Source organism: Eleutherodactylus coqui, chromosome 3 (genome assembly GCF_035609145.1).
Source record: "Eleutherodactylus coqui strain aEleCoq1 chromosome 3, aEleCoq1.hap1, whole genome shotgun sequence".
In the NCBI taxonomy this organism is placed as follows: Eukaryota; Metazoa; Chordata; class Amphibia; order Anura; family Eleutherodactylidae; genus Eleutherodactylus; species Eleutherodactylus coqui.
The window spans coordinates 42321547-42334005 of NC_089839.1; the positions used below are offsets into that span (position 1 = coordinate 42321547).

Here is a 12459-nt window from a genome sequence, read left to right on the forward strand (position 1 = left end):
CAAAACCACTAACAATTAGCGAGCACTACCAAACTAAGGAATACATGTGAAGGTGCCCGCTACTGCAATGCAGACAGGAAGGCACAAGATGCAGCAGCACCCTGCGAGGGCTCAGGCGTACAGAAATATTGATATATGAGCAATATGAATTACATTAGGCTTCTAAATTCGAGGTTCTTAAAAGCGACCCTCCAGTTTTGGGACAAAACTTTGCTTCTCCGTAATTAGATGGGGTGGGGGGTATATTACCTACACGTGTTCCTCTCTGGCTTACATCCAATGTGCTGGTTTTGGGCACCATTTTCGGCAGTTGCTCTCTTAATCTCGATCTGATTTCTGAATGGCCAGTGCTGCTAATGTGATCGGTGCCAGCTAATCCGAGAGCAGTGCACAATGTGCATTAGGTTGTAAGAAAATTGCAATGGCCATCTTGGACAGTTGAAAACCAGGACTGGAACTGGTAGACTGGAGAGGCAGCAGAGAACAAGTGTAGGTAATATACCCTCTGTCCCCTTCAATCCCAGGACAGTCCTGAAACCAGAGGGTCACACGTTAAGGCTTTTAAGCGATTTTGTCATCAAGTTCATGCTGCCATAAGCACAGGCAGAATGAACCTGGGGAATAGGGATGCCAGTTATATAGTCATGCCATCTGAATCACAGAGGCAAGTCGCGCCAGCCTCTCTCCACTCACTGCATGAAGATGGACAGTTCTCTCCCCTATGTATAGGGCAGAGACCAGCACGGCCCGCTATCAGAGCTGGCTCAGTCAATCTTCAAAGAGTATTTATTCTGAAATGTCAGTGTATCAGAATAGAACACCCATGGGGGTAACAGACATCCCTGTCCCAGGTTCATGCTACATATGGTTTGGGCAGCATTAAAGGGGTTGTCCCGCGCCGAAACGTTTTTTTTTTTTAATAGCCCCCCCGTTCGGCGCGAGACAAACCCGATGCATGTGTTGAAAAAAAAAAACGGATAGTACTTACCCGAATCCCCGCGCTCCGGTGACTTCTTACTTACCTTGTGAAGATGGCCGCCGGGATCTTCACCCTCGGTGGACCGCAGGTCTTCTGTGCGGTCCATTGCCGATTCCAGCCTCCTGATTGGCTGGAATCGGCACACGTGATGGGGCGGAGCTACGAGGAGCAGCTCTCCGGCACGAGCAGCCCCATTCAACACGGAGAAGACCGGACTGCGCAAGCGCGTCTAATCGGGCGATTAGACGCTGAAAATTAGACAGCACCATGGAGACGGGGACGCCAGCAACGGAGCAGGTAAGTGAATAACTTCTGTATGGCTCATATTAATGCACAATGTACATTACAAAGTGCATTAATATGGCCATACAGAAGTGTATAACCCCAACTTTGTTTCGCAGGACAACCCCTTTAAATTGATCCAAATTCTTGACCATTCCCTGTATGGGAAAAAGAGCACAAAGAAGGAAAAGCTGCCTCAAAACACCTAATATATAAAAGTTTTCATCTGTGAAGCCCGTTTAGATGTATTTAGAGCAACCCTCCGCATTAGGGACAAAATTCTATTCCTGAACCAGAGCGTGGAGGGGATACTACCTGCAGATGATCTAGTCAACCGTCCCTCGATTCCGCTAACTCTGAATGTCATTTCAGACCGTAAACATGGCCGCGCTATTTTCTAAGTACACTATGCACTACTCTGCGATTGGCCAGCGCCGATAATGTAAGTAGGTATAGTACGTTGGTAGTCCGAAAACTGCACAATTGAGAAACTGCCAAAATAGTCTATAGGTAATATGCTCCCATCACCCTCTGGTCCCGGGACAGAATTTTGCGCCAAAGCTGGGGGGGGGGGGGTCACTTTAACCCCTTAAGGACATGGCCTATTTTGGGCTTCAGGATGCAACGATTTTTGGTGGATTTTCATCACTTCATCACTTTTCAAAAGCCATAACTTTATTTTTCCATCGACGCGGCCGTATAAGGGCTTGTTTTTTGCGTGGCGAACTGTAGTTTTTATCTGTGCCATTTTTGGGTACATAGACTATATTGTAAAACTTTTATTATTTTTCTTACGACCGCAGGGAGAGAAAACGCATCAATTCTGCCACAGATTTAAAAAATTTTTTTTAAGCATTAATTATGCAGCATAAATGACACAATACATTTTTTTTCTGCGTTTCAGTACGATTACAATAAGGGCGCCCACCCACTGGCGTTTTTTTTTCCCTGCGAAATTCGCAGCATTTTTTTTCTGCAGGGGTCTATGGGACTTGTAATGTTAAAATCGCGATCGCGCAAAATCGCTATTTACCGCGATTCGCGGTAAATAGCGATTTTGCGCCATCGCGATTTTAACATTACAAGTCCCATAGACCCCTGCAGAAAAAAAATGCTGCGAATTTCGCAGGGAAAAAAAAACGCCAGTGGGTGGGCGCCCTAATACCGAAATTCTTATATTTTTTTTTTTAGGTTTTTCGACTTTTCTGCAATAAAAACATTTTTTTCTTGGAATTTTTTTTTCTAAATCACTGCTTTCAAAGTCCTATAACTTTTTTATTTTTTCATGGGCGGAGCTCTGAGGGCTTATTTTTTGTGACACGAGCTGTAGTTTTTATTGGTACTATTTTAGGGTACATACGGCTTTTTTGATCACTTTTATTGCGCTTTTTGGGAGACAAAATGCTAAAAATTAGCATTTTGCCTCAGTTTTTTAGCATTTTTTTTACGCTTTTTGCTGTGCAGGACAAAAGGCATGTTCAACTTATTGTACGTGTCGTTACAACCAAAACAATACCAAATATATTGGCATTAAAAAAATCAAACATGAGAAAAAGCCCCCCAAAAACTTTTATTTAAACATTTTTATTTTCTTTTTTTCACACCATTTGTGTCCTTCTATCAGAAAGAAAATGTGTCCTTCTGAGGGACTTGCACCATACCAGCTCTGATTGCTATGATAAGGCATTGCAGGACTTCTGCCCTGCAATGCCTTATCGCTTATTACAGAGATCAGAGGCAGTGGCAATACAGGAAGCTGGTATCTGGCGTCCTTTTGCAATGGCAACCAGCCGGGCTCTCTGCGATTATATCGCTAGAGCCCGGCAATGTCACAGAGGGAGTGCGCTCCCTCTGTGAACCCTTCCCATGCTGCGATCTACATAGATCGCGTCAGGGAAGGGGTTAACAGCAGGGGCTGTCGATGCACCCCTGCTGTTGCAGCGGGAGGCCGGCTATCAGTGACAGCCGACTCCCGCTGCTGGATGGCGCAAGATTTCTTATGATCTTGCGCTATCCCTATGACGCAAGGGTACGTCAAGTTGTGGGAAGTACCCCGCTCCCATGACCTACCCTTACATCATATGGAGTAAAGGGGTTAAAGATGCAACTCTGAGCATCATATACTCGGACACATCAATGTCAACACTTCACCTACAAGGGTATGTCCACACAGTGGAATTTTGCAGCAGATTTGACACCGATCTGCAGATTCTGTACCCCATTACCTTCAATGAGAATCCGCTCTGTAGTCTATAGGGTGCAGGTTTGAAATCTGCATATGGAAAAAGTGACATGTTGGTACTTAATGCAGATTTCGCACATGGATTTTCCCATTGAGAAGGCTAAATCTGCATGTGGAACGCCAGATATACACGTGCATAGCTGTGCTTTTTAGAATAAGAACAATCCATGTGGGATTCCGCCGTGTGAGCATACCCTTAGGCCTCATATCCACGGGGAAAATCAGATCCGCTGCAGATTCTACATGGAGAATCTGCAGCGGGTCCCTCCTGCCCCGCGGACATGAGCGCCGAAAATAGAAATTTAAAAGCATTTACCTATCCGTAGCGGGCGGGGAAGGTCAGCTGTTCCTCACGGCCGGATCTTCATTTTCGGCCGGCGGATGAATTCCTGACGCCGGCGGCACGTCGCCGGCACGTCGTCGACGTGCCGCGCGCATGCGCCGGGCACATCCGCCGAGCCGAAGCAAGGGAGATGCGGCCGTGAGGAAGAGCAGAGCTTCGCGGTCCGCTGCGGGTGAGTAAATGCTTTAAATTCCTATTTTAGGTCTCCCGCGGATCCGGACGGCTTCCATAGGCTTCAATAGAAGCCCGCGGGAGCCGTCCCCGCGGGAGACCCGCATGAAAATGGAGCATGGTCCAGATTTTTTCATGCTCCATTTTTTTTAAAATCACTTTTATTGACGATCCGCGGGTATTTATCTACCCGCGGGTGGTCAATGCATCCCTATGGGGTGCGGATCCGCGCGCGGGAGATCCGCTGCGGATTTTAAATCTAATTTTGCCCGTGGACATGAGCCCTAAAGCTGCCTAGGGAAAGCTTACTGTTTATTGAACAGAAAGAATACCTTGTCGTATTGGCAAACTATAACGTTATCTGTGTCAAAAAGGTCTGGAACTTCTTGTTCACTCACGTCATCGCCAGAATTTAAAGGATCCTAGAGAAGAAAAAAAAAACTAGAATAAAAAGGGATCAGAAAAATTATATGCAGAGCTGAAAACTGAAAATAAATATTATTCAGAATCTCAATTTATATTGAGGGAGCAATAAATGTAATGGAGCATCAAGCAATGTTCAATAAAACGAGTACTCAAGAGTGTCACTCGTGACCCCATTCAAGAAGGCAAAAAAAGGTAGTTTCAAACAACTACAATGTAGCCTAAATCCTGCTAAAGAGACTGGGGAACAAAGGAATATTAGAACATAATTAAAGGACTCTTCTACAAGTTCCGGCCATCAGAACGGAGTGTCAAATATAACCAATTTCAAATTTAATTCATAGCGTACTATTTTTTTTTTTTTTAGTTAAAGGGCTTTTCCATGGAAATATTATCCATGACATATCCTCAAAATAGGTCATTAATAGTTGATCAGTCCCCCAGCCAATCAGCTGATGGAGCGGCAGACCCCAGAAGATGAACTATTGATGACCTATCTGAGGATACATCATCAATAGTATTTGCGTGGAAAACTCCTAATGCTTCTTGGGGCTTGAGAACAGTCCAAGTCCCATTTCTCACATGTGAGTCTCAGAGATCTACCGAAACAAAAAGGTGACAAGTCCCCTTTAAAGGGCCACTCCAGATAAAACACATGCACCCCTTACCCGACTGCCTGTCACACTACGTAGGTCTTCTATGTGTATTAAAGTCACTTCCATGCATCCTTAGTTTTCTTTCCTTTTTTTCCCCATCATGCATCACTTGACCAACCCGAGCCAGTAACATCTCTGCCTGCTAGGACGACACTATGGTGATCATTACCTTCCATACTCCCCTAAATATGCTACAGTGCATAAGTATACAGTCAGGAGGAAGAACGGTCACCTCCTTTATTATAGCTGTGTGACCGGAGCCTCCAATCATCACCATTAACTGTGATCTACGTTTATGTCCCCACCTATGAAGATCTTGTGTGCTACAGTACATGTAAGTTTATCCAAAAAGAGGTTCTTGTGACTGAAATAATTGCCTCCTGGACAATACATAAAAGACAAATATTTCTCAGGTGGTCATAATGAGACCACATAGCCCACCTGATAGGAGTCCAGGAATTTTCAGATCGAAAAAGAATAAATAAGCAAGGAAATCCTGTCCAATTTATATATAGTGGGGGACTAGTTACATAATGAATGAAAAAACAATTACCAGAGTGGCCCTTTAAAGTTGCACTGCCTTCAAGGCTTCAGCCTCAGCCACGTATACATGAATGCCGACGTCAGAAATGAGTTGCAGTGGCCATATAAATAGCAACCGACACGTACCTGCTGAAGGAGCTTCCAAAAACAGAGTAGCGACATACATAAACATGCGTTGTCCCCCCCCCCCCCCCCGATTTCCCTTACCTAGACACCTAGAAAAAAGGTTCCTTTACCTAGAAAAAAGGTTAAAAAAATACCTTTAAACTAATATGTCCTACAACCTTCTCTGTGTGTCCTAGGAGATTAGTCATGCCCCACTCTCCTCATTGTCCTCTGTCTGGCTGCAGCAGGAGCCTCCCCCTATGACCGGTCTACAATAGGATACCGATAGGCAACCCACCCATGTCTAACCCCGCCTACTCATAAGTTCTCCAGCTGAAAAGGCAACAGATCAACGGAAGATTAACCCGTGTTGTCTGCAGAATTTCTAGAAGACCGCTCATCTGGCCGATTGTTGCAGCATTCCTGAACCCAACAGAGTTGCCTAAGTTTATCTTCTAGTTACTTTTATTATCATTATTTCCAGGCTTAATCTTCTCCTAAATTGCATAATTCTACTGTACTGAAACGAATGCCACAAATTAACAAAAATCTTCTGATCAAGTTCCAGGAGGAGTTCTAGCATTTGCCGTGTGTTTTGCGTGCTTTCTAACGGTTGCTATGACATCTTACATTAGACTACAGACTGCCAGAATTATTTTCGAATGTTTTGTGTATGACAGAATGAGATTTCCGCTGTAAACCAGACAGGTGTCTGAACAATTCATTCTTTCATTACATCTCGCTAAACGGAAACTGGTAATTTAAAACGGCGACAACTCGAGAGACAAATGAGGATTTAGCAGCCATCAGCAGAAAATTATTCGCAACGGACTGAGACAGTTGGGTCCTTTCTTTCGTCGGAGCCTTCTCTAGTACAATAAAATCAATGAGATTAATTGATTCCTTAAGACGTCTGATCATGACAGGAATTGGCAATAAAGAATCAAATGAGAGCAAAAGCATTAATGTCCTGCTTTAAATCAACAGCGGATTAAAAACACATATTAAACCACGCTAACCATGTAGCCATATTGCAGATTAAGCTGAACTAGAGGAATGATCTGTTGCTGCATAATTAATTAGGATTAAACATTTGGAGGACATTTTCATGTCAAATTAACCATTGACGAGAGGTAGGAGAGGGCAAAAGGTAAATCTCTTCATGTGGAAGAGCGCTGACAATGGCATTAAAAGTAACACGATGAATAAAAGGTACTAAAATAAAATTCTGCACCCGGCTACACTGCTAAAGTGGTTGCTGAAAATACAGCAGTTTTGGCCTTTGGCTACACACTGAATAAAGTTGCTTGCGCAAGACATACCTAAAAGTAAAATAGGTTCTATACTTTTTTTTTTTAATTCGTTTCCATTTCATAAAATGGTAGAGTTGGAAGGGACCTCCGGGGTCATCGGGTCCAACCGCCTGCTCAGTCCAGGATTCACTAAATCATCCCAGACAGATGGAAGTCTTCAAACAGAATAATGGACAGACCTTGAAGGAGAACTGACCACCATTTAAAGACTATGCACACCTTGGTACGCGCTCTTTCAATCAATGTGTTTTTAGAAATTAAGACTTTTTGTAATTGGTTTTCATTAAATATTTCTGATCGTTTGGTTTCTATGCTTGTGTTGTTTTCCAAGGCGCTGCAGACTGGAGGACTGAAATTGTAAATTCTGTCATAGTAAATTGACTGACTGCTCCCCTTGCTGTGAGCATGCAATCTCTGCCTTTCCAATGAGGTATTACAAGCTATTGAGCTGATTGACAGTGAAGGAGATCAGGAGGGCACAGAGCTGAAATAACTATTAGGCTAGTCTCACACGGGCGAGGCCAACGTCAGGGCGTGAATCACGGCTGGATATCTCCATAGTCATCCATATGAAAGTCTCAGTATTGTGAGTCGTTATCATGTAACAGCCTCACATCACTGCAGGGATGAAGGGAATTTCCTGCTGCAGCTGTCATAGCTGCAGCAGAGGATCGCAGAGTTTTCCCATTGCTTTCAATGGGGCAGGCGCTGCTGCCACCGGTCTCATTGAAAGCAATGGGCAACATCGCAGGAAGATCGAACATTATGTAGTGGGTTTACTGCATAGCATCACATACTATGCAAGAAAACATTGCTCATGTGTATGACCCCATTCAAATGAAGGGGGTTCATATTTTACAAGATTTTCTTAGCCGTGTGAAACCTGTCTTATAGAGGGCTGTGATTCACTCTGGGTAAATATTATGCTCTTACGAGCAGTGAGAGGAAATGGACTAAGAGGATTAGATAGAAGGTGATGTAGCTGTGTAGTAATAAATGGGTGTGGTTATGCTACACAGCCTCTAAAAGAAAGAAGACAAGGGAAGGTGGAGCTGAGCGTATGCAAATTCATGAAAGACCAGCTGATCATTGCTGGCAATGGTCCCTAGCCAGAAATGTGAATGTAGGAGAGCCTGCAAACCAAGGAAAACTCACTGTAAAAAACAAAAAAACCTGCAGAAGTACATTGTTTTTCTGCAGGCACTTAAGATAAATGTGTATTGATTTTTCAATTCACAAAAAGGTTTCCATAGGCTTTAACCCCTTAGTGACCGAGCCTGTTTGCGCCTTAATGATCAGGCCAAATTTTGGAAATCTGACATGTATCACTTTAACATAGAATAACTCAATAAAGGTTTTACATATCCCAGCGATTCTGACTGTTTTTTCGCCACATATTGAACTTCATTTATGTGGCAAAAATAGTCCAATAGAATTTGTTTATATTTATTAAAAGTGCCAAAATTGGGAACATTTTTAAAAATGTATTATTTTTTCACATTTTTAATTGCAATATCTCAAATATTTGCAAACATACTGTACAAATTTTTGAGTATATTCCCATCTGTTTACTTGATTCTGGATGTTAATTTGAAAAACTTTCATTTTTTATAACCATTTAGGAGATGTAAAAACTTAACATTGATTTTCAACATTTTAAGGAACATTTTGTTTTTCTACACCAAGTCAAGATTGCAAAGGTTCATAGGTGTCAGAATGATAGATACCCCCACAAAGGCCCCTTTTTTAAAACTACACCCCTTAATGTATTCACTGAGGGGGGTCATGAGTATTTTCACCCCACAGTTTTTTTCTCAGGAGTTAATGCAATTTAGAGGAGAAAAAAATTAAATTTCATATTTTTGCAAATACGTCATTTAAGCCTTTGCAATCCAATTTTGGATTCAGGGTTTCCTAGGGTTTTTTCCTCTTTCTGCAATTATACAATAGCGCCATCTGCTGGCAAGAGCCAGTACTGGGGTATGGGACATGGTGGAGAGGCCCCGGACAACAGAGCAGCCAGTAATATACAGTAAGAATACCCTGCAGGACGTCTTCAGACATCGAAGCTGTACAGCCTTCAAATCAGAATGTCTTTGGATGTCAGATAGTGGATTGGAAAGGGTTAAATGCAGGTTTTCTTCTATAGTGCACATGAAAATGACGATTTACAGCCCAAAATGGATACCCCTCTTTGTCCCGTGTTCAGAAACATATCCATTGTAGACCCAATATTATGTCTCTAAGCACAACGGGTCCCAAACCAAAAGGAGCAGCCGACGGCTTTCAGAAAAGAAATTTAGCTTGAAGGCATTTTAGGCCCCATTGCTCATTTGTAAAGCCCTTGAGCAGCGAAAACGGTAGAGAACCCCCACAAATGATCCCATTTTGAAAACTAGACCCCTTAACAAATTCATCTAGGGGTGTACTGTGTATTTTGTCCCCACAGTTTTTGAATGAATCTAAGCAAAACAGAAGGGGAAAAAAAATTACAATTTTCATTTTTTTTGCCAATTGTGTCATTTTAAAAACCCGTATTTTTTTTGTACAGCACACATATGAATGAAGACTTGCACCCCACAATGGACACCCCTGTCTGTCCCGTGTTCATAAACATACTCATTGTAGCCTCAATCTACCTATAGGACACATGGCTAGGCCTATAATGGAGGGAACACCCATGGGATTTCAGGACATAACTGAATAAATTCCAGGCCTCATTGCTCACTGTTGCAGAAAAAAAATTGACTCCCTAAAAATAATCCGGGGACCTTAGGTATGTCATTTCATCTCTCCGATGGATAGCAGTGATCATGTGACCGGGACCCGCATACAGCGGTCCCTGGTCACATCTCACTGTACTCTGCTGTCTCTGACAGCCGGGTGCAGGGACTTCTTAAATTTGCCAGGCTCTCCGGCTTTCTGCGCAGGCGCGCCACATCGGCGCCTGCACAGAAACCCAAAGCAGGTCCGGATCGCCGGGGACATCACGGAGGCATTTTCAGATGCCCTCATAGATCCGATCTATGAGGGGAGCTGAAACACTACCTTTTTTTCACTTTTCCGTGATCGCCATTATCCATTCTACGGTACAATGAGAAAAAAAAAAATCAATGAATCTTGCAAAGAGTCTTCATTTTATCATTTTGTGTATACAGATCCGATGCAAACCCATGTCTCTCCCCGATTACAGACTGAAAACATCTAGGTATATTCTGATCCTGCAGTTCTACTTCCTTCCAATTACCAAATGGTACTGTATACAGAAAACATACCATCATTATCCTTGTTTTAGACCGGTATTTTTATATACTGTAATAGGTTAGTTTTACAGGGTTACAAAAACAGTGGCTGGAGCTGTGTAGAGTATTGCAGCTTAGCCCCATTTAGTTCAATGGAGCCGAGCAGCAGTACCGCACACAATCTGTGGATGGGTGGGGGCTTCTTTTTTTTTCTTCTTCATTAAAGACAGCAGCCATGTTATTACAATTCTGCACAAAAGGAGCAGCACATACAACCTCTAATAAAGAACATAGCGATAAAGAAAACACTGTGTACTGTACCTCCTCAATCACATCGATCTCTGGATCTTCTCCATCACTGCTATTGCTGGTGGAATCGTTAGACCCAGAATCCTCCTCTTCCAACGCTTTCAGATCTTCAGTATCAATAATGCCAAGAAACTCATTCTCATCAACATCTCTCACGGCAGTTAACTCTTCATCGGAGGACGTGTCCCCCGCTCCATCGACTTGAATGATATCACTGTCATTTGGAGAGGGTTGATTCTCTACAGAAGTTAACTAAGAAACAAAAAACAGCAGAAAGCGGCATTTGTAGCCTTATTACACTATCTATATACTGATTAGATCACATTATCTAATATGCAATACTGTTTCAACCACCACAGGGGGCCAATTTCCCTACCAGCAGTTCTCCGGGTAGTGACATCACGTCTATTGAGCATCATGTCACATGACTATGACAAGCCATCATGGCATTGCCCTCTGGACACATGGTCTACAGGTCGTGCCATCCTTCGCTGCTTTGGTGATGTGACGTCTGAAGGGACGGGACAATCGCTACCAAGTACATTGTGGCTGGGGAAGCAGCAGGAGTAAAGTTGTCTAAATATTTAAGACATCTGTTGACTGAATACAATAATCTCCTGTAACTCCTCCATATACATATATGCTCGGCCCAGCATTTGTGTTCTGAATGGGACAGGGAGAGACGAGTTATGCCAGTCTTCTCTGGCGATGGCTTTTCTCCCTGAGAACAAAATGATCGGGCATAGTGAAGTCTAACTGCCCGATCTTAATTCCAACATTTGTCATTGGGAAAGAGTCAGGAGACCCCCGTGCACATAAGATAATTGGCCAATTGGCACTGTATTATTGTCGTGTTGGTATTGTGTCCACACAATAGCGGGTAAAGATAGGAAGCTGGAGCATCCAGAACGTGTGAAAGCCAATACTGCTTTCATTCCTGGGTTAGAGCGGCCAATATCAAAAACAAAAATGGCCACTTTATAGCAAAATAGTGGAACTTGTGAGTCAGTAATTGTTAGGGGACATTCACAATGTGGCAGATATTCAATAAAATGCAGAATTTAGCACCTTTTACAACATGCAGCATTAAAGGGGCTTTCAGTTTTTTTGTAAAACCCTGTTCCCTCTGCAATAAAATAACTAACCAGTATATACTCACCTCTCTGCCACCGCTCCGGGTCTCCCCTCTGACTGCACGTCTACAGGCTTCCCCAGCATGTTTACAGGACATCACAAGCGCTGCAGCCAATGACAGAGCTCAGTAGGTGGGACTGCAGCCAGTATACAAACACCAGGATCTGTCAATTTTACTGAATGGGGTTTTATTAAAAAAAAAAACACAAAACAACAACAACAACAACAACTCGGAAAACCCCTTTAAAGGGGTTGTCCCGCGAAACAAAGTTGGGGTATACACTTCTGTATGGCCATATTAATGCACTTTGTAATGTACATTGTGCATTAATTATGAGCCATACAGAAGTTATTCACTTACCTACTCCGTTGCTAGCGTCCCCGTCTCCATGGTGCCGTCTAATTTTCAGCGTCTAATCGCCCGATTAGACGCGCTTGCGCAGTCTGGTCTTCTCCCTTCTGAATGGGGCCGCTCGTGCCAGAGAGCTGCTCCTCGTAGCTCCGCCCCGTCACGTGTGCCGATTCCAGCCAATCAGGAGGCTGGAATCGGCAATGGACCGCACAGAAGACCTGCGGTCCACCGAGGGTGAAGATCCCGGCGGCCATCTTCGCAAGGTAAGTAAGAAGTCACCGGAGCGCGGGGATTCGGGTAAGTACTATCCGTTTTTTTTTAACCCCTGCATTGGGTTTGTCTCGCGCCAAACGGGGGGCTATTGA

General features: G+C 43.4%; 1 protein-coding gene across 1 annotated transcript in view; it reads right to left on the reverse strand.

The window, feature by feature from the left end:
- GTF2A1L (general transcription factor IIA subunit 1 like) overlaps positions 1–12459 on the reverse strand; it is a 57678-nt gene that overhangs the window by 1050 nt on the left and 44169 nt on the right. The window contains exons 7-8 of the mRNA XM_066595523.1: positions 10621–10860; positions 4350–4439 (exon numbers count right to left, since the gene is read on the reverse strand). Of these exons, the coding sequence (XP_066451620.1) occupies positions 4350–4439; positions 10621–10860 (330 nt within the window). The remainder of the gene's footprint in view (positions 1–4349; positions 4440–10620; positions 10861–12459) is intronic.